The sequence below is a fragment of the Prunus dulcis genome, chromosome 1 (genome assembly GCF_902201215.1).
Source record: "Prunus dulcis chromosome 1, ALMONDv2, whole genome shotgun sequence".
Lineage (NCBI taxonomy): Eukaryota > Viridiplantae > Streptophyta > Magnoliopsida > Rosales > Rosaceae > Prunus > Prunus dulcis.
Genome location: NC_047650.1, coordinates 8527871 through 8549324, shown reverse-complemented (window position 1 = coordinate 8549324; position 21454 = coordinate 8527871). Strand labels below are relative to the sequence as shown.

Sequence of the window (21454 nt, the reverse complement as noted above, 5' to 3'; positions counted from 1 at the left end):
TGCACACCCTCTATTTTCTCCTCTTGTTTTGTTTTTTGTTTTTTCGTTCTTTAAAGAAAAGAGGAGAAAACAAATTGCTTTTTGGGCCTAGAAATACTTCCTAAGAGCCCACAGGCTACAGAAAAAACAGAGATAGCCAAGAAGCCCAATAAACTCCAAATAAGCAACAAGGGAGGCCTAGGAAAACACCAAGGGCTTGTTTGTTACACCTTCTTAGCTTGGATTGGATTAGACAAATTTTTATCCTATGTTTGTTTTCACTTGGTTCTAATTTTAAGTGGAACTGTTTATACTGGGCCCACCAAAAACACCTCCTTAGGTGTTCCTAGTGAGACCTGCTTGGAAAGGACGGACTAGACAGTCCCGAGACCCAAGCGCCTGCAACAATCAAAGCGCCTGCAACCACCCAAGTGCTAGCCACAACCTCCGACCACCCAAGCGACATCCATAACCACCTACCATCCCAGCGCCTGCAACTGATCCAATCCCCAACTGTCAAAGGCACACGCAGCCAATTCCAATCAGTTTCGACAAGCACCGATGAGAGACAATGACTTCGCAGCTTGAACTATGGATTGTGAACGATAGCGGCAGTGCAACGATGGAGACCAGGGACGGACCCACAGTGGGGTCAATGGGGTCAAACAACCCCATGGACTCCATGAAAGCAAGGTAGAAGGTCCCTTTGAATTGGGGTGTGACCCCATGAGAGAGAGGAGTTGCAGACAGAGGAAGAAGAAGATGAACAGGAAAGCTGTTTTCTGTTTGAAAGAAGCTGGCCAAAACGGTCAGGCTGGCCAAAACGGCGTCATTTAGGACCAGCCCGACTTATTTTTTTTAAAAACGCGCTGGCCAAAACGGCGTCGTTTTGGACCAGACGGGCGTATTTTTTTTAAAACTCCGCCAAAACGCCGTAGTTTTGGACCACCGAATTTTTTTTTAAAAGACCTGGCCAAAACAACGTCGTTTTGGTCCAGGTGTTTTAAAAAAAAATACATAACATATTGTAGCCTCTGCCCAGCTTTTTCCTCCCGAATTTTCATCTCCAAAACACCTATTTTCTAAACCCTCAAACCTAAATCCCTAATCTCCACCCCCCACAAACCTTTAACCCTCTTCCCCACCAAGCCTTGAACTTTTACACTATGACCCTACGACATAAAATTCCTGGGTCCATCCCTGATGGAGACTGTGAAACGACGACGATAGCGCAAGCAAAGGGAGAAGTAGAAGACGAAGTAGATTGAGAAGAAGCAAAGAGAAAAAAATTCGAAAAAAAAAAACAAGGAGAAAAAATAGAATTAGAAGAAGAGGCGAAGGAGATGGGATGGAGAAGAAGAATAGGAGGAGGAGGATGGAGAAGAAGAAGCAAGTGGGAGGAAGAAGAAAGTGTTATGATGCGGGGAGAGAGAGAAGAAAAGTAAAAAATAAAAAAATAAAAAGTCACTTTGATATATTTTTTAAAATTCAAAAATTCAAAAATTCAAAAAATCTAGTACTAGTCCAACATATACCAAACGCAGTACAAATGTTATCCACCTTAAGCCAACCAAGCCAATTTGAAAACAGTCATATTATTTAGTCCAGTTCATGACAATCCTTCGTACCAAACGACCCTCAAAAAAGCAAGAGTTCTATAGTGGGGGCTCTCTAGACGAGACCCTCTCTTTTAAGAGATAAGATCACACCCAAAAATCATATATAAAGTCTTCATTATAGAATAACTCCACTAAAAAAGAGAATTGGTCTCACTTAAAGGCCATATATAAGGTCTTCACTATAGAATTTTTATATGAAGTATAAACAAGATATGGAGTCTAGTCTAGTTAAAAAGTGCCTTAACTTACATAGAAAATGTCTCACAGATTCGAAGCCGATAACACTTATTTTGTGTGTGTGAGAGAAACAAAACAACTGCACCTGCTATAAAAAATAAAAAGTATAAAAAGCAAGAAAAAGAAGAGGGGCCAAAACCCTTGAGAGATTGACCCCGCTCATTTCTCCAATTCACAGTCTCACTCTGCTCGTGTCTGCAAATAATGGCTCGAGAAGATTTAGACCTCGGTGCTCTAAACCATGCTATGAGCTCTGCTCAAATTTCGGAAGACAAAGAACCGGCTGCTCCCAGCTACTACAGCAACGAAGACGATGCTGGTGGCGTGCAGATCACGTGCTTCACTGAAGTCGTCAACGCTACTACTTTCCACTTCCAAATCATGCGCCTTCCCAAGCAGGTTATCTTCCTTACCCTCCTCCCTCTTTCAATTCAATTTTATTTTGAAGTTTTTGGCCATTTTGATGTTGAATTGAACTGTCCAAGTCGAAATTGAGCAAGAAAATTCGTTAAATTTGTTATCTTTTTGGCTTAGAAAAATCTAGGCGGATTATTTGCATACATGGTCAATTAAGTTTGACAAGTATGAACAAATTCTGAATTGGGTAATAATTTCTCGTTGTTTTGAGTGTAGATATATGCATGGATTGGCTGCAACTCTGCAAAATTGGGACATTTGTATGCAGCAGCACCCATGAGACCTGTAAGTTGATAATTTAGTGTTTGTTTCCTCTTCAATTGATCTCTCTTTACATTGGTGATTTCTGACTTCTTTGTATCCTTGACTTACACAGAAAAGTACAGTGGGTGTTACATCCATACTTGGTGGGGCTTCTGATAATACAGGGTCGAGCATTGCTCGAAGATTAGGTAAATTATCAATCTATGTTTAGATAAGTTTGAGTTTATCATTGTGTTTTCTTTTCGTTTCCGGTTCCATGGTCTGACATGCTGGGGTTCTTGCAGTTTTAAAGACGGGACTGAATATAATTCTGGCTTGCAACATTCCTAAGAATAGCCCCATGATTGAGGTCTATGCTCAATCTTAAACACCTACAGAAACACACATGAACTTGAGACTATGTGATGTGTGTTTCTTTATCATTTGCATATATGCAGGACAGGGTTGTTCATTTTAAACCTTTTGTTGGTTATTTTCACTGAATAATTTGCTCCTCCTTTTTGGTATTTCAGGCAGATGCTGAAAAGTTGTTGGTTCTGAAGCTAATCAGTCTTGGGTACACAAGGCCAAAGTCAGAAGGATTGTCTTCATAGTTGAGGTTTTTCTGAACCTGCTGTTTATCAGGAATGCATACTAGTCTGATTATAGTCGTCAAGCTAACACTTTTTCAAGATTGTGTTCTGATTGCAAAGTGCTGAGTCAATTGAAATATGATTTTGGATGTTTGGCAGGAGTGTAATGACGAGCATAGTTTTGTAGCATCTGGTGATTGGTTCTGTTTCTTTTAGAGTTTTGCCTATGATTGCAAAGTATTTAAGAAAGCTAGCCAAACTTGTGAGTTTCAAGCATAGTTGCAGTACAGTGATTTGGGGCTCGTTTGGAGTGATTTTGGATAGGCCAATAATCAGAGAAGCAAATGAAAGGAAGTTGCTTCACCCCATAATCGCTTTAATTCACTGTATTATTGTAACCCTTATGAAATTATTTTGCTTTGCTGCTTTGGTTATCCCCCACTCCGTCACTCTTGTTGGAGCTGGCTTGGTGTTTTTAAGTTTTTTCTCGCTCAAAATTCTCAGTTAGTCAATTCCATATGCATCATGAAATAAACACCTTTTGTTTCTTTTAAATTATTTTTCTAATATAAACTATAAAAACCAAAACCCTAAACACAAAATGATTTACCCTAGACCCAAAGGGAACATTGTAACCACTCTCTGTAAGGATTCTATTAAGCCTAAAATTCAATGTAAATAGGCCGCTCTTATTTTACTAAAATTTCATTTATTTTCTAAAGTTACACTTAAAAGATGAACTTTGAAGTGCAAAATGTTGGTTGTTGCAGGAGGATATTCCAAAGATGAACTTATTTCGTATAATTTGTTAGCAAAACTTAACATATTCATGTTCTCAAAATTTAACGTGCCCACAATTCACAACAGTATATAGTGTTATAAACTCAAACTCATATAATAAATGTAATATAATATAAATAAAACATCAAATAACAAAACCCCACTCCGCACCTGAGTTTGAATCCCTCTTTTCTTAGAAGAAAAATAACAAAACCCCATAACATGTCACCAAATCCTTACATCCAAAAAATAAAAATATATAGACAAAAGATTTTTTAAAAAGAAAAGAAAAACAAATTGATATATATATATATATATATATATATATGTATATACAACAACCCGATAAGGCTCTAGCTTAGTAAAAGAGTCTTTCTTGGATACATATACATGGGAAAAGATCTTATACTCTCCTAAAAGTAGGCCACTTTACATGCCTTTCTTTCTTTCTAATCGCTCAAACCTTTTCCTTCACTGACTTAAGAGACTGATCTGGAGGAATTGGTTAGCCTAATTAATCAGATTTTCCATCAATTAATCTGCTGCATCAGCAAGTTTGGTGGTCAAATTTAACTGCCATGGCTACTCTTAAGTTTGAGCCAGATACTGCAGGTACGTAAGACAAACGAGTATATGGGAGCTGGGGGTGCCAAGGCAGCATCAGACCTACAGGAATGACAAAGCATGCATGCGTGTGTGTGTGTGTATATATATATATATATATATATATATACCACGTTCAATGATCCGAACTGTCTAGTTTTTAGATATTCCTCTAGTGTTGTTGCCATTAATTAATTAATGTTTAATTATTGCATTGCAGGGGTTTCAACACCATTTTCAAATTCACCGCCAACTCATTACATCCTAAAAGTAGAGTCCTTTTCGTCTTTAGAGAGGCATTCAGCAGGTAGATTTGAGTCAGGGCAGTTCGATGCTGGAGGATACAAATGGTAAATTGTTTTTCTCATCTACTACTTAATTAGATATACCTTTGTGATTTGATTTGATTAATTTTCAGCATATATATGAGTAGTATTATTATTATGTTTGGTCACTGCAGGAAACTGGTGGTGTACCCAAATGGATACAAGCAGAAGAATTTGGATGACCACATCTCTGTCTACTTAGAAATGGCTGGAGCAGATTCACTTCAGACTGGTTGGGAAGTATTTGTTGATTTTAGATTGTTTTTACGTGATCAGAATAAGGGAATCTACTTGGTTCTTCAGGGTATGCATACATGATACATCTTCTATCTGTTTGAAAAGAATTCTCAATGCATCCATTCAGCAGATATAGACCAGTTCTTGTGTTGCTTTGCTCATGATGTTTTCGTTTTTTTTTTCGCTTATCAGATGCTAATCTAAACAAGATGTGCTTGCACGGGGCGATGTTTGAAGTGGGTTTCGATAGAGTTATCCCTCTGAATGCATTTACTGATTCTTCCAACGGCTATCTGATTAATGATACTTGTGTGTTTGGAGCCGAGGTCTTTGTTTGTAAAGAAAGAAGAGCTGGCAAAGCAGAACGCCTATGCGCGATCAACAGTGCTATGTACAAGCATCCTTGGAAGGTTTATATACCTTTAAAGTTCAGACCTGAATTCTTGGAATCAAAGCCATTCTTTGCTGGAGGACAGACATGGTAGGTATCTTTGATCATATTAAGCTTTGTTATTAACTTATTGTTAAATTACTTCTGGTTTTAATGCAATTTTATTTGTTGGTGGTTTGCAGGAAGATACGTCTCTATCCCAAGGGATATGACAAAGGAAAGGATACTCATGTTTCTCTTTACTTAACATTGGCTAATCCAGAACCTGCCTCCAAAATACTTACAGAGTTTACTCTGCGCATCGTTGATCAATTGAATGGCAAGCATTTTTTTTGTAAAGGTAAGCATGTGGTCTAACCTAATGCTATATAATATATATTGCTATGAGGGGTTCTTCTCTGTAATTTTTGCTTCTTTTACTTCCCTCCTTTCAATTTATTTCTGAAACCCTAATTAGCCTTTTTGTTTTTGTTTTAATTTTTGTGTTCTTGCAGGTTGTCAATGGTTCAGTGCCTTGACTCCCTCTTTCGGTTTCTCTAGGTTGATTGCATTTGACATTTTGAAACAGTTAGACAAGGGTTTTTTGGTTCAGAGCTATTGCTTAGTGGAGGCAGAGGTCACCGTCCATGGAATTTTTACAGCATTGTAGTCAGCTAAAGCTTGTCCTAACAGCCACTTGCTGTTGCTGTCAAACAGAAACGTTTCTCCAATTCAATATTGGCAACACAACAACAGGATATAATGATCCTTATTTGAAGTTGTTTTCTGGTGCTTCTTTAAACAACACACTTTGGTGTTAGTTTCTATTTGCAAATTAGAATTTTATCATTTGTATGTCTACATATTGAGCTTTGCTAAGCAAGTCGGAAGGAGAGTCTATACTTCACTGCTCTACATGTGGTTTGGGCTTTTTCTCCTTGTTTATTTATTTATTTATTTTTTGGTTTTATATAAGTTTTGGTGAAACTCTAAATACCAAAACAAGATGAATAATCGTAAACCCAAAAAAACATTGTAGCCACTCTCTATGAGGATTCTTGGGGATGGGGCATTCGAAAACATGACCTCATGTGTATGAATAATTGTTTTTAACCACTTGAGCTATAATAACTTAAATTGTTTCTAATAAGCCGCTCTAACTTTACCAGAATGAATGAAAGAATAAAATAATTTCATTTATTTGCTAAAGTTTTTCCTCAAACAGAAAAAATAAAATAAATATTTTGAGTCTTAAACTATACAAATACCGCTGATCCCATGCAGTTAATTTGCATTGATTGTTAAAAAATTCTTATAAGATATTGCACTTTAAAGAATGAACTTTGAGCAGACATGACCTTAGCGGAGTGTTTAGAGTAGATGTACTCCCCACTTTGTATTCGAGTTCAAATTCTCATCCGCGTAGTTTAGATTAGTTTAAAGTAGATTTTCGCTTATAAATATAAAAAAAGAATAAACTTTGAAGTGCACCTACGTAATCTGAAAATGTTCATTGTTGCAAGAGGATGCTGCTCTATCCAAAAGGGAAAAGGGATTGCAAACGGTAGTAATCTTATTTCCGAAAATTTAACGTGTCCAAATTTCAAAATAAGTTTTTGTTTGTTTGTTTTTAGTACAAGCGATAGTCTAAACTAGAGGGGAAAAGTTTATCATACACAGACTACCATAGTGCCATGAGATTTTGAATATGAGACCATTGATCTGCAAGTTAAGACCCTTTTCCACCAAGCTGTTTATGTTGTGTTACATTCATCAATGTGAAATTATTTTTAACTCCAAACCAAACAGTTAACTTATCGCATCCAAATTTATAAATTCAAACTCATTCAAACTTTTAACAAAATATGAAAAATTTCCTAACAATGTGCAAGTATAACATTAATAAAACATCTTCAAATACGTTTTGACAACAAAAATAAAAATAAAAATCACTGAAAAATAAACTATAGACAAAATATTTCAAAAAGAAAAGAAATATGGTATCAGAGTAGAGGATAAACGAGAAGAAGAAGAAGAAGGAACAAGAAAGAATATAAGAAAGCTCTGGAATTTCTTATTTCTGTAACAAACTCATTAACAGACTAACACATCTGACTTTTGACTTGACAGCTCAGCTACTAACTACCCTAACCATTAGGTGTATTTAACACGTGATCCTCTTGATTATATTCTAACATATTCCATGTCACTGTTTTTTTTTTTTTTTTCTATTAAGAAACTTGTCATCACCTCGTTAGGATCAGACCCAATAATTTAATTAAATAGTCGTATTAATAAAGGAGTTTCAGATAATATAAGGAATAATCTTTGAATATATAAAATCGTATTCCTATCGGAAAAGAACTCTAATATCTCCTCCATAACTTTCTTTCTGTAGAAGGAAGATTGGTGGTCAATTGCCATGGCTAATCTTGAGTTTGAGCAAGATGGTACGTAAAATATAATTCTTTTTCTGGACCTATGCGCTTGTGTTGAACTTGTATGCGAGGAGGCGGGTAATGTCGTAGTCAATTGGTTTAACTCACATTTGCAAGAAAGTTCTATACATACGTATCTTCTAGTGTTGTTGCCATTAATTAATAAAATGTTTAATTGTTGCATTGCAGGGGTTTCAACACCATTTTCATATACACCGCCAACTCACTACACTCTGAAAATAGAGTCATTTTCGTTGCTAAAGAAGCATTCAGCGGATAGATTTGAGTCGGGGGAGTTTGATGCTGGAGGATACAAATGGTAAATCGTTTTTCTAATCTGCTTGTTATTTCTTACATTTTGGTCATTGACTGGGTCTATATTGAAATGCCCCTATTATTTTTTATGTTTGATATCACTGAAGGAAACTGGTGGTGTACCCAAATGGATACAAGAAGAAGAATGTGGAAGACCACATCTCTGTCTATCTAGAAATGGCTGGAGCAGAATCACTTGAGACTGGTTGGGAAGTATTTGTTGATTTTAGATTGTTTTTACTTGATCAGAATAAGGGAATCTACTTGGTTCTTCAGGGTATACATACATACATTATATATTATCTGTCTGTTTGAAATTAATTTTCATATATCTTATGTCGCATGAATTGCTCATGATTTTCTAATTTTGTTTGCTTATCAGATGCTAATCTAAAGAAGATGTGCTTGCACGTGGCGATGCTCGAAGTAGGTTTTGATAGAGTTGTCCCTCTGAAAGCATTTGCTGATGCTTCCAATGGCTATCTCATTGATGATACTTGTGTGTTTGGAGCCGAGGTCTTTGTTTGTAAGGAAAGAAGAGCGGGCAAGGCAGAGTGCCTACCACCAAGGATCAACAATGCTGTTATTGTATCAAAAGAAAACAATGATTTTATGAACAAGTATGTTTGGAAGATTGAGGAATTTTCAAAGTTAAAACCCGAACGCTTGGAATCAAAACCATTCAATGCTGGAGGGCAGACATGGTAGGTATCTCTCTCTGATGATGATTAAGCCTTGTTAATTATTTAATTAATTTGTTGGTGGTTTGCAGGAAGATACAGCTCTATCCCAAGGGAGATAGCCATGGAAAGCATACTCATGTTTCTCTTTGCTTAACATTGGCTAATCCAGAGAAGCTATCTACTGCCTCCAAAATACTTGCACAGTTTACTCTTCGCATCGTAGATCAATTAAACGCCAAGCATTTTTTTCGTCAAGGTAAACATGTACCTAATAGTCTGTTTTATTTTCTCTTTCTTCTCAATCCTGATTAGTCTGTCTTATTTTCTTTTTGTGTGCTTGCAGCTAGTAATTGTTTCAGAGCCTCGAGTCCCTCTTGGGGTTGGTCTAATTTCATTATGTTGGGCTTTTTCAAAGAGAGAGACAAGGGTTATTTGGTGATGAATACTTGCGTAGTCGAGGCAGAGGTCACTGTCCGCTCATAACGAAACCATATCATGCTATGTGGTGTTACCATCAAACCAAAACGTTTCTTCCATTCATTATTGGCAACACAACATGATATAATGATCCTTATGTGAAATTGTTTTTTTTTGGTGCTTCTTTAAACAAGAGACTTTTGGTGCTTCATGCGTGCGGTTGAATTGAATGTTGTAAAGTTTTCCACTTGCAAATTAGAATTTTATCATGTTTGTATGTTTACTTTTTGAGCTTTGCTAAGCGAGTCGGAAGGAGAGTCACTACTTCAACGGCTCTGCACGTGGTTTGTGTTTCTAATAAGAAAGTTAGGGGTCGTTTGGTACGGCGTACTGTCATGGACTAGACTAAATTTTAGGACTGTCTTGGATTAGCTCGGATTGGCCTAAGTGGGATTAAGTATTGACATACGTTTAGTGTTGCGTTGGATTACAATAGTGAAAACCTATGTTTGATGTTGTGTCGGACTAAAAAATAATTCTTATAATATTTAAATTTAATTAGGGAATTTGACCTAAAAATATATTGATATTTAATTAGGGATATTTAATTGGGGATGATGTGTGAAAAAAATAATAACAAAATCTTTTAAAATATTATAAAATTAAAAAAAGAGTGATTTTATTGGCACATTATTTGCTCTTTGCCTCCCATACTAATTTTAGACATGAATTACCTATTTTACCCTTGTACATAATTACCGATAAGGACAAAAAAAATTTAAAATAAAAATTAAATTTGTTCACTACACCCTACATATGTTCCTGCAATCTTAGTTAGACTTTTTCTCAAACCATCATGGTCCTACAACCTGTTCACCCGTTTTCGCGTTTTACTCATGTGATGGAAGGGCGAAGTTCCCCACTGGCTTGGAGACCATGTGTTGGTCAACAAGTCAGCTTTCTTTGGTGTGCGAGCGTGCCACTGCTAGCAATGTAAATTCTAGCAGACTTCTTTTAGAATAGATAACTTGCGCCCCAAGTTACTGATTTCTAAAACAAACGATTGTGAATTTGGGTGAGGAATATCTCCCAAGTAAGTTCTTTTCTTGCCTCAGACTGGTAAGGACTTTCATAATTTATCTCAGTATCAAACGGCTGTTCTGGCCAGAAATATTTGATAGAAGTTGGACTGTTTCAGGCAGAACTGCCTTTTACAAAACAATAAATATGCATATCGACTCTAGGAAGGTTAAAAGATGGCCGGAACTTCGTTTCTGCTTGGATAGGAGGTTCCAGTTTGGGCTGGACTGGACGTGCCTGGGACGGTCCGTACTGCTTCGTGACTTCAGACGTTAGGCTGACCTATGAATCGATACCAAAGTTTGATTTTGGCAGAGCTTTATGTTTACTTCACGCTCCGTGAGGCCTTTGAGTGGGCAGAACTGCAGCTTCTTCAGTTTGGAGGGGGCAGAAGTGGCTGTTCTTGAGGGTTTGATGAGCTAGGGATTGCACTACGAGCGTTGTTCTGCTTGGGCAGGACTCTTCATGAGTTCGCTGAGGTCTCCACGTTTGTGAAAACTCAAATTCTGCTTGTCTTGGCTTTTGCTGAACCAAATTTGTAACGAGGGATCTCGTTTTAGAAGACTTATTTTCTAAGTCTGGACTTTGGAATTCTGATCTAAAGCTGGTTTCTCTTGGAATCCAAGTGAGCTTTTGGTTGTTTTCTTGTTTGTTGTTTTTTTGATTGATTGATGAATTGAGTGTCCTTTTTTTTCTTGCCTACTTCTGTTTTTATAAGAGACCTTCTTGGGGAGGTGGTTTTAATTTTAAATAATGGGCGGCAAAAAGATCTTCTAAAATGTAAAGTAGAAAGGATTTTTATCAATTATGGCAGACAGGCTCCCAGTAGTCACCTCCTAGAGCAATCCCTTCCCTGGTTTCCTGGGTGACAGCTTTCTATTTCAACGCCATCGCCTGTGTGGGCTGATTTTATGGCGGTTTTGGGTGGTCTTTTATATTTTCTGAACAACTCTCTGTTTCTTGCTTTTGAAAGCGTGACCCGTGAATTTTTTTGAAGAGGATGTATTGCTTTTGGAGCAAAATCTTTGAATATAGATGGGCTTTTGATATTCTGTTGGCAGTGTTTTCAGAGAGAAAAAAAACTTTAGTTGGAATTGCTGACTTTTCAAAGCTGAGGTAGCCACGTGGGTGTGTTTTTAATCTCTTGGGTTTGAGCCCAACAATTTTTGTGGGCTGATCTTTGAAGCCTTAATGACAGCTTCTATGTTTTGGTCTTTCTTGGGCTGGGCAAGTAACTTCACCATATTCAATAAGCAAATGAATAATATAATTCCTTGAAGTAAGAATATAATATACCTGTTGACTTGTTGATTTGCCACATGTTTTCTTATTATGGCCAGCTTGGCCACATTTGTTGCAACTAAATTTGTCATGAACCCACTTAGATAGTTTGTTTCCTTTGGTTGCAGCTGGTGGATCACCTTGCTCCCTAGCCCTTTTCTTTCTTGGCCTCCCAGTTTGCTTCTTAAATAGAAGAGGCAACAATGGGTGAGGACCAGTGCTTAGCCAATGATCCATATTAGGCATTGGAGAAATAATAAGGTTATAGCACTTAAGATAAGCTTCCCTTTTGTAGCACTCATCTACATATGAGTAAGGGTCATGCTTCCTTCTAAGAATGCAATTGATTGCATGTGGACATGGGGAGCCCACAAAGATCCCATCTCCTACATGAGCATGTTTTTATTGCAAGATATACTGCAAATTGCCCCCCCTCCCAATGCATATTTGTGACTTGATACTTCATATCCCCAGACAAAGTAGGAATACAATAACCAGCCTCCAGCTTGTTCTTCTCCATAATTTGTTCAATCCTTGGACCAACATGCCTTTTCCACTTCCAAGCTGCAACCCTCCTATTTGCCATCCTCACCATGAGATTTGTCCTTATACCCTCAAGCATTAACATAATTGGCTTGTCCCTTGCCTTTAATATTGAAGAATTGAAAGCTTCACAAAGATTATTCAGCAAAATATCACACTTATACTGGGATCTAAAGTGTGATCTACTCCAATGAACTGCAGACTTTGGGTGCAACCACTTCCAAGCAACTTCACTCTCTTGCTTCATCCTCTCCATATGGCATTGCCACCAAGGAATTGTTGTTGCCCTAGCTGCATCCCACATAATTTGTTTTAATGTCAGGCCACTATGTGAAGTCTTGAAATTGTTGTAAAAATGACGGACACAATGCCTATGTTCTGCATTGGGAAGTAAATCACCAAGGGCAAGTCCTAAACCCTTTTGTTTATCTGAAATGAAAGCATAACCATGTCCATTTTCAATGGCTAAGTCCGCAATCAGATTTCTTATAAACCACTCCCATGTCTCTTTATTCTCTATCTCTACAACAGCGTAAGCAAGCGGGAACATTCCATTGTTCCCATCGATCCCCACTGCTGCCAATAACTGACCAGGATGTGGTCCCTTAATGAAACACCCATCCATACCAATTACGGGCCTACAACCTTGCAAAAATCCAGTCTTGCATGCTTCCAAACAAATATACAGCCTATGAAACCTTCTTTGATCACCATCCATCTCAGTTTTAAGCAAAACTGTGCTTCCTGGATTTGCCCTCTTCAATTCCTCACAGTAATCGTGTAGCTTGTGGAATTGCTCAACAAAACTACCTTTGTTTAACTTCGTTGCCTTCAGCTTAGCTCTATATATTTGTTGCATACTCGGCTCCAAGCCAAAATCTCTCTGAATTGCAGCTGTAAATCCAGGAACTGACCAATCCGGATCAGCCCTTAACTGATTTGCATACCTTTGAGCAAAAAAAGTAGAATTCAGCCAATAATTTCTTTGATCCCTTGAACACTCATGCTCCAAATTCAAGGTTTTGATGACCATTGTTGGTGAGTCATCAATTCTCGAAGCAAATATCACAAAAGGGCAGCCCACCTCACATGCAGCTCTTACTCTTTGTTTGTCATCCTTTTTAAACCATATGTTCTTCCCTACCATGCAAGTATAGTGTTGCACGGCCTCTTTAAATACTGTTTTGTTGGCAAAGTGCATGCCAATATCAAAGGTTGGATTTTTTAGCATAGCTTCTCTCCTCCATTGTCTGAAGTTTGGAACATTTATTTTCCTCCTATTGCTGGTGACTTCACCATTCTCATCACACTCGTCATCACTATCTTGTTTGCTATGAAGATCTTCTGAATTCTGGACATCATCTGAAATCTCCCCTGCATAACCCATTTCTTCAGGCTCTTCTTCAATTGGATTGTCAATGCACTCCTCAAACATTGTATCATCAATCTCCACCTCTTCTGCATCTGTATCTTGCTCATAGTCACTATCTATGAACTCTGTATCATCTTCTTCGTCACTCTCTTCATTTTCACTAGCATTCCCAGCTCTTTCCCTTTCTTCCTGCATATTAACTTCTCCATTTTTTGTACCATTCCCACCTTGTCCCTCATTTTGCCCTTCATATTCCCCTTTCTGACCTTCAGCTTCTTTGTAGGTGCCACTTGCTGTTTCACTTAGTAAATCCCCATGCTGACCTTGCCATGACAACTCATAAAGTGCCACATCAAATGAAACAACATATAGATGGATAATTTTGTTGTTAGGCCTTTCTGCAACCATCTGCAACACATTTTCATCATTACCTATTAATTTGTAATCCTTATCACGAGGCAACTTGTAGTAAAAACATATGTTCTCCCCTGTATAACCTATTTCTTTTGCAATCCTAACTAGCTCAATCCACGATAATTTTTCTCTATCTATATTGTCAAGAAAAACAACCTCCCCTCCACAATATTCATCCCCTTTTTCGACAGCTACTTGCATCAGTGTACCTCCATAGTGAATCTCAAGAGTAAGCTTGTCAGGATCTGCCAGAACAAACACTTAATTAATCCTAAGAATTGAAGTCTGTTTTTTTTCCTTCATTACATATTTCAAAGCTTTTCTATAATAAATACATACACCAACCGCATGAAAACAAACCATATATGACTAACCACAACCACACACTGACAACAACCAAAGTACCAAAGCAACAAAACAATAAACAAACCCCCATATTTGAATATAATATAAACTAGTCAAATATGGATCACACCCAAAGCATAAAGCCACAGGTTAACGCATAAAAATCCTCATCAGAAGCAAATAGTCAAATACGACTCAAAATAGTCAAATATGAACACTTCGCTTTATTCTTCAAAAGATTCTTACCTTTATACGTTGGAGCCTTTCCTCCTTTTCGACAGGTTTCATTTGCCTCATCCATCTTCTCTCAATTGCTTTTGCAGATGAACTTTACCGCCCAATTTCCCAGAAATAAGGGTAGAAATAGGTCTGATGATGTTGACGACGACCTCGAGGAAACATATTTGAAGCGTGAGAGGGAAAAGGGATCTGACGATTTTATCCCTCATAAATTTGGGGATTTAACGATTTTTTTGACGGAAGAACTATTTAAGAGCACCCATATTAACGTTAGGGACCGTGAGTGATACAAAAAAAGGATGCAATCTGATAGTTTCACAAACGTCAGGGACGTTTTGTGATAAAAAGCCTATATATTTTTAATAGAACAATGGATTAGGCGAGACTCCTCAGTATCGGTCATCGAATGCACAAACATCCACCACCCTCAAAGAGGGAACCAACACATTCTAGGAGTCCCCGCCCGTCCCCTTGATCATAATTTTATTAATAAGAAACATAAAGAAATATAAGAACAACAGGAGGGACGAGACCAAAACCCTGCATAAAAGAAAGACAGTGACAGAAAGACACAACAACATGTTGACCTAAGAGACTAAAACTCTGAAAGAATAAACTCTGTTTGGTTTTCTTATTAATATCCTTCTTTAAGGGGCTGCTTTTAATTTTGATGCACACTGAAATATCTTTTTACCAGCATGAAAACGAAAATAATTACCTTTATTAGTTAATGATAATTTTCCCCTAACAGAACTACAATGTAGATATTTTGTGATTTGGGAAGGTATGCAATTTGAAATGCATACCTTTTGCCTGAAATTCTGATGTGGCACTTAAGCTTGCAATTGTAAAACGTGACTGAAATCTTGACTCTTGAAGATTGAACTTGCAGGTAATTCTAAAAATGAACTCTTGTTTTTAATTTGTTGGTTGTTGCAGGAAGATAAAGCTCTATCATAAGGGTCGCTGACGATGGAATGGGTACTCATACTTCTATTTTCTTGGTATTGGATTATCTGGAAATACCTCCAGGTTCCAAAATATTTGCAAAGTTTTCCCTGTGCATTGTGGATCAAATTCACTCCAGCCATAAATGTGATGAAGGTAAAGGTTTTCCTATCTCAGTGTAGAATTGAATATAATGCCGCATAACATTAGGGTTTATGTGTGTGTGTGTAGGTAATAGCTGTGGTTCAGTGCATCAAGCCTAAATTGGGGTTGGCCCGCCTACTTTCTCTTCACTGGACACTTTCAGTGAGGAAGGCAAGGGGTTTTGATGAAGTATATATACTTGCTTAATATTCATGGCAAGCATGACATAAGTGCCACAACCAGGGTAACAATTTAATACTTCGGCAATTTCTTAACTCATGATTTGTACTTACGTTTGTAAAACAATAAATTGGAGTAGGACTTGTATTATTTCATGTCACTATATATTAATTCTTGAAAAAAAAACAACTTGATAGTATTTCAAGTCACTATGTTTTTTTTTTCTCTATTAAGAAACTTGTAATTATCATGTACTTCAAAAATAAAAAATAAAATTATACGAGAAGACCCAATAAGGCTCAACCTTTGTCATTTAATTTAAGTTAGTAAAGGACTCTCGGATAATATAAGGCATCATGAATGTTCATATGTGAAAGAATAGTAGTATTCCTCTTCCTATCGGAAAAGAAGTCTACTCTCGATCTCCAATATAAATAGGACACCCTCCAAAACTTTGTTTCTAATCATCGCTGAAACCTTCTTCTTCTTCGACTCAAGTCAAGACACTCACTCAGGAGGAACTGGTTGATGCGCACGCACGCACACCCTTTATAAATTTTTTGGCATCAACCTATCTGTAGTATCTACAGAAGGAAGTTTGGTGGTGAATTTAATTGCCATGGCTAGTCTGAAGTTTGGCCAACATGATGGTACGTAAATTAACACTTCTTTTTGTCTCTATCGAACTTTGCAATTGTGTTCAACTTGTGTTGAAGAAACTAGTCAAGCCTTAAAACGAAGTTATATATATATATATATATATATATATATATATATATATATATATGTTTGTTTTGTTTTTTTGTTCAATATAAGTTATAGTCTAAATATATATATAATTTACAAGAGAGAAATTCAAACTTGGGTGTAAAGACATGGACACATGGACACGTACACATATATATTATTTTGGGTGCCTGTTATTTTATATATAGAAAATTACATATTAACCCAAAACTGCAAGCATTCATAAGGAAAAATGCTTGTACACGTACATGTAAACATATACCTTTTATTTATTTATTTACCTTGTATGTAGGAGCAATTTATGTTTCTTCCCTCTTTTTTTCTTTCTTTCTTTCTTTCTATTATTTACATAGGTAAAGAAAGGTTTATGTTAACTACCTACCAAATAGGTTTGAGCGTCGATGTACTCTACCTAAAAAGGAGGGAAACAATTTGTGAGTATAAGCATAAGTGCTTCCTAAATAAGCAGCTCCAAACGAGTCCTTAATTTGTTTTCATTATTTACCTTCAAGGGCAAACTAGTCAAGAAAAATAAGTAGTAAATGCAAATTGGGCTGTCATCAATTCAAATAGGTGGGTTTACCTAACATTTCCATCCGGGATTAGGTTTGTATTGAAAAGTCCCTTAGAGCATCTCCAGTCAATATGCCAAATTATCACGTAGATATAAACTGATAAAAATAAAGGTTGAAGTTACTCCAACCGAGTAGTCAAATCCTACATGGATTTGAAGACTTGTGACAGATATGTCAAAAATAACATATCAAAAAGCTTGATGGTGTCAAATATTATTTTAAGATATTTTCAGCCATAGACTCCACTATCATTTACTCTCTTTAAAACTTTATGCATTATATGTACCATGCTTTTAAAAATATAATAAAATAATAAAATATTTGGCAATACAAGTGGAGTTAATATATTTTTTTCGTAAGTGTCAAAATTGCCACATAAGCCATCAAATTCAAATTTAACATTTTGTATGTGACATCTCCTTTAGAGATGCTTTTATATACACCTCTAGTGTTGTTGCCATTAATTAATTAATATTTAATGTTGCACTGTAGGGGTTTCAAGACCATTTTCAGATTCACCGCCAACTCATTACACTCTAAAAATAGAGGCGTTTTCGTTGCTGAAGAAGCATTCAACATCAGAGGGTAGCTTTGAGTCAGGGAAGTTTGACGCTGGAGGATACAAATGGTAATTCATCTTTTTTCTTAAGCTATAGTTCTTCTAACTAAACCATGTGTTGTCTTCAAATAATGTTCGCCATCTTAGTATATTATTTTCTTTCGTTTCATCGCTTTGGTATATTATTTTCTTCTTTATTAACATTGTTTTTATGTTTGCTCACTGAAGGAAACTGGTGGTCTACCCAAATGGAAACAAGAAGAAGAATGTGGAAGACCACATCTCTGTCTACTTAAAAATGGCTGGAGCAAATTCACTTGAGACTCGTTGGGAAGTCTCTGTTGATTTTAGATTGTTTTTGCTTGATCAGAATACGGGAAAATACTTGGTTCTTCAAGGTATGCATACATTATATATCTATCTATCTATCTATCACTATGCATTGCTCATGATCTTCTAATTTTGTTTGCTTTTCAGATGCTAATCTAAACAAGATTTGCTTGCACCGGGCGATGCTCGAAATGGGTTTCGATAGAGTTATCCCTCTGAAAGCATTTGCTGATGCTTCCAATGGCTATCTCATTGATGACAAGTGTGTGTTTGGAGCCGAGGTCTTTGTTTGTAAAGAAAGAAGAGCAGGCAAGGCAGAGTGCCTATCAGGGATCAACAGTGCTTCTACGAACAAGTATGTTTGGAAGATTGAGAAATTTTCAAAGTCAAAAACCGAATGCTTGGAATCACAACCGTTCAATGCTGGAGGACAGACGTGGTAGGTATCTCTGATGATATTAATTAAGCCTTGTAATTAATCTAAACTTGTTGTTTAGTTCCTTCTTTTTTTTAATCATTAATAAATTTGTTGGTGATTGCAGGAAGATAAAGCTCTATCCCAAGGGAGCTGACGACGGAAAGGGTACTCATGTTTCTATTTACTTAAAATGTGCTAATCCAGAAAAGCTGTCTCCTGGCTCTCAAATACTTACAGAGTTCACTCTGCGCATCGTAGATCAATTGAATGCCAAGCATTTTTATAGTAAAGGTAAACATGCGGTCTAATTTATATTTCTTCTTTTACTTATTTGTTTCTTTTCTCCTTTTCTTTTCAAAGTTTTTTTTTTCAATCCTTGATTAGTCTTCTTTTTCTTCTTTCGTTTTTTCTTTTTTGTGTGCTTGCAGATATTCAATGGTTCTCAGCTTTGGGTATTGGTTGGTCTAATTTCATTACATTGGGAAATTTCAAACGGTTAGACAAGGGTTATTTGCTGAAGGATACTTGCTTAATTGAGGCGGAGGTCACTGTCCATGGAATTGCTAAAGCATTATAGCCAGCTAAAGCTTGTCGTAAAAATATTCATAACACACATCTTGTGTCACCTGTTGTTACCGTTAACATAAATGTTTCTCCAAAAATCATTGCTATTCAATATTGGCAACACAACATGATATAACGATCCTCATTTGAAATTTTTTTCTAGTGTGCAATTGAAAACTTTTTTTTTTAATTCTTAATTTTTAGTATCTATACTTGCAAATGAGAATTTTGTCAATTTTCTGCTTTCTTTTTTAGCTTTGCTAATTGAGTGGAAAGGAGAGTTGCTACTTCACTCCTTAACAAGCGGTTTATATTTTCAATGAAGTTAGGACCCATTTGGTAACATTTCTTGAACTCATTTCCGAAAAATGTTTTCGTAAAATAAAAACCCAAAAATGAATTTGTAATTTAAGATCCAAGTAAAGTTTTAGAGAACGAAAACAGTATGCACGTTTTTGATATTCTAGGTATGAAAAAAGAAGGATGAAAACATTGACAAAATCACAAATGATATGTATGGAAACAAAAAATAACGTCCCTGCTGCAATACCAATTTCTAGAAATAACAAAATGATTAAAATAACAGAAAAAAAATAATCACAAAACTCGTATTTTCTTGCCTTGCACCAAAACTATTTCCCTTTTGTTGGGAGGAAAAGCCCACATTTGCCCTATTCAAAATTAAAATTTCATCAGAATTTATTCATCTTCCAATAATTAATATTAAAAAAAAAAAAAAAGTCCCAGCTTTTTTCAGATCTTGGGTGCCTCTCTAATGAAACCTTATTGTATATTTTTGAGCAAGGATTGTGTGGTCTCTTTGGAGGTTGAAGAGAGAATTTTCATAGAAGTAAAATCAGAGCAAACCAACAAGCGTACTCGGTCGATCTCCAATATAATATAACTTAAGGCCACCCTCCATCACTTTCTTTCTAATCATCGCTGAAACACTTTTCTTCACCGACTCAACTCAGGAGGAACTGGTCGACGACGCACCCTTTATGAATTTTTTGGCATCAACTTGTAGTATCGACAGAAGGAAGTTTTGGCCATGGCTAGTCTCAAGTTTGGCCAACATGATGGTACGTAAATTATATTTCTTTTTGTCTCTGTCGACCTTTGCAATTGTGTTCGACTTGTGTTGAAGAAACTAGTCAAGCCTTAAAACGAAGTTCTATATTATTTTTTGTTTTTTGCATTTAATACAAGCTATGCTATAGTCTAAATTATTCTAAATTAATCTAATTTACGAGGAGAGAAATTTAACATATGGATGCAAGGAAAGGAACTAAGGATAGATGCACTCTAATGCATGCATGTGTGTCTACACGTACATCATGAACAAGGAGGTGCAACTGCAAATAATGAGTTTTATAAGATAAATTCCCAATTCAATGATCATCCAATCTAGATTAAATATGAAGTTGGTGAGTTGTTTACTCGTTTAACTTCTAAAATTATTGATGACCATTTATATGCGGTTGTCGAGAGTTGTGTTTGACAAAAAAAAAAAAAACAAAAAAAACAAAAAACAAAAAACAAAGACTTTTTGGTACAGTTGAATGTACTAGGGATCTTTCTAGAGTAAATTGCAAGAGTTGTCTTAATTTTCTAATAAGATAATTTATTGATTTTAGTTATAAAAAGAGAGGTGGACCCACTATTTGTGGGAGTTGTTACATTAGGTTTGAATTTTACCACTATTTTTAGGTATGTTTGTTTTGGAGAGTGTACTCTTTGAGAATGTAAGCGCTAAGCTCTTCCTTTTTGCTTTCTTTTTTGAGAAATTATGGGATTGCATTTATAATTTGGCCAAAGAAAGCCACTAACCACAAGGGGTAATACAAACTAACCACAAAGAGCCATTATAATAACAAAATCTAACATCAAAATTAAGACAATCTGGTGTGTCTCCACTAATGATCACGCAGGATAGAAATTTTTTTGACAAAGGCATCTCAATTAAGATTGCAAACTCAGAACAATCAAAAAGAGATAAAGGTTGAAAAAACCAAGTCAGAAAACAACACAAATAAAACTCTCACAAAAGAAAAGTGGAAAGCTCTCACAAAAGAAGAGGCGAAAAACTCTTACACAAAGGAGAGGTGAAAACTACACAAAAAAACCCAAAGAGACTCTGCAACTGACCAAAAAAAGGGCGACCCCCTATTCACAAACTGAAAGAAACATCTCACTTATTACAAAGAAAAGCCATCATTGTGGAGAATGAAGCTGGTAACGACATAATTTGGCTATTAAAAAAAAAATGCAAAAACGATAGTAGTGGAGATCTGATCTTGAGAAGCATCCGCATATGATGGGTGGAGGAAAGGCAAAACAAAACCAAGACAAACAAGGGAAACCTATTTGGACTTGAAAAAATTTAACATTTTTTTGTTGAGCTTGAACCAATTTCATATTTTTTTTTAAAAAAAAAATTAATTTCAATTTAGTACC

The 21454-nt window shown here is 36.3% G+C and overlaps 4 protein-coding genes across 7 annotated transcripts; 3 read left to right on the top strand and 1 right to left on the bottom strand.

Moving 5' to 3' along the window:
- Positions 1-1946: 1946 nt before the first annotated feature.
- Positions 1947-6336, top strand: LOC117616738 (proteasome assembly chaperone 4-like). 4 transcript variants are annotated; one of them, XM_034346140.1, is made up of 6 exons: positions 1947-2234; positions 2469-2537; positions 2629-2704; positions 2801-2865; positions 3029-3114; positions 4692-4794. In XM_034346140.1, exons 1-5 carry the CDS (start codon positions 2040-2042, stop codon positions 3107-3109), a joined length of 486 nt encoding a protein of 161 aa, XP_034202031.1. In that variant the 5' UTR covers positions 1947-2039; the 3' UTR covers positions 3110-3114; positions 4692-4794. The 4 variants fall into 4 exon arrangements, with proteins under 4 accessions (XP_034202031.1, XP_034202030.1, XP_034202029.1 ...); XM_034346139.1 differs by lacking the exon at positions 4692-4794 and adding an exon at positions 3248-4665; XM_034346138.1 differs by lacking the exons at positions 1947-2234; positions 2469-2537; positions 2629-2704; positions 2801-2865 and adding exons at positions 4932-5101; positions 5227-5515; positions 5608-5765; positions 5920-6336 and having other exon boundaries at positions 3110-4560; positions 4692-4821.
- A 1490-nt stretch (positions 6337-7826) lies between these two features.
- Positions 7827-9323, top strand: LOC117635826. The gene is made up of 6 exons (XM_034370231.1): positions 7827-7854; positions 8032-8161; positions 8265-8466; positions 8554-8861; positions 8930-9096; positions 9184-9323. Exons 1-6 carry the CDS (start codon positions 7827-7829, stop codon positions 9321-9323), a joined length of 975 nt encoding a protein of 324 aa, XP_034226122.1.
- Positions 9324-11949: 2626 nt separating this feature from the next.
- On the bottom strand, positions 11950-14593 carry LOC117635734. Its single transcript, XM_034370124.1, has 2 exons — positions 14539-14593; positions 11950-14192 (listed from the first exon to the last, which is right to left on the bottom strand). The coding sequence occupies exons 1-2, from the start codon at positions 14591-14593 to the stop codon at positions 11950-11952; spliced, it is 2298 nt and encodes a 765-aa protein (XP_034226015.1).
- Positions 14594-14615: 22 nt separating this feature from the next.
- LOC117635646 lies at positions 14616-19010 on the top strand. Its single transcript, XM_034370015.1, has 6 exons — positions 14616-14811; positions 17619-17754; positions 17914-18083; positions 18163-18454; positions 18558-18724; positions 18862-19010. The coding sequence occupies exons 1-6, from the start codon at positions 14616-14618 to the stop codon at positions 19008-19010; spliced, it is 1110 nt and encodes a 369-aa protein (XP_034225906.1).
- Positions 19011-21454: the final 2444 nt, after the last annotated feature.

What these genes read in the sequence shown, in the direction of transcription:
- LOC117616738 (XM_034346137.1), top strand. Translation starts at nt 4,670, where the DNA reads ATGTTTAATTATTGCATTGCAGGGGTTTCAACACCATTTTCAAATTCA. An exon ending in GATGCTGGAGGATACAAATG is followed by an intron (nt 4,822 to 4,931) that starts GTAAATTGTTTT and finishes TGGTCACTGCAG; the next exon opens with GAAACTGGTGGTGTACCCAA. An exon ending in CAAGCATTTTTTTTGTAAAG is followed by an intron (nt 5,766 to 5,919) that starts GTAAGCATGTGG and finishes GTGTTCTTGCAG; the next exon opens with GTTGTCAATGGTTCAGTGCC.
- LOC117635826 (XM_034370231.1), top strand. Translation starts at nt 7,827, where the DNA reads ATGGCTAATCTTGAGTTTGAGCAAGATG. An exon ending in ACATTATATATTATCTGTCT is followed by an intron (nt 8,467 to 8,553) that starts GTTTGAAATTAA and finishes GCTAATCTAAAG; the next exon opens with AAGATGTGCTTGCACGTGGC. An exon ending in AATGCTGGAGGGCAGACATG is followed by an intron (nt 8,862 to 8,929) that starts GTAGGTATCTCT and finishes GGTGGTTTGCAG; the next exon opens with GAAGATACAGCTCTATCCCA.
- LOC117635734 (XM_034370124.1), bottom strand. Translation starts at nt 14,593, where the DNA reads ATGGATGAGGCAAATGAAACCTGTCGAAAAGGAGGAAAGGCTCCAACG. An exon ending in AAAGGCTCCAACGTATAAAG is followed by an intron (nt 14,193 to 14,538) that starts GTAAGAATCTTT and finishes TTGTTCTGGCAG; the next exon opens with ATCCTGACAAGCTTACTCTT.
- LOC117635646 (XM_034370015.1), top strand. Translation starts at nt 14,616, where the DNA reads ATGAACTTTACCGCCCAATTTCCCAGAAATAAGGGTAGAAATAGGTCT. An exon ending in AATGCTGGAGGACAGACGTG is followed by an intron (nt 18,455 to 18,557) that starts GTAGGTATCTCT and finishes TGGTGATTGCAG; the next exon opens with GAAGATAAAGCTCTATCCCA. An exon ending in CAAGCATTTTTATAGTAAAG is followed by an intron (nt 18,725 to 18,861) that starts GTAAACATGCGG and finishes GTGTGCTTGCAG; the next exon opens with ATATTCAATGGTTCTCAGCT.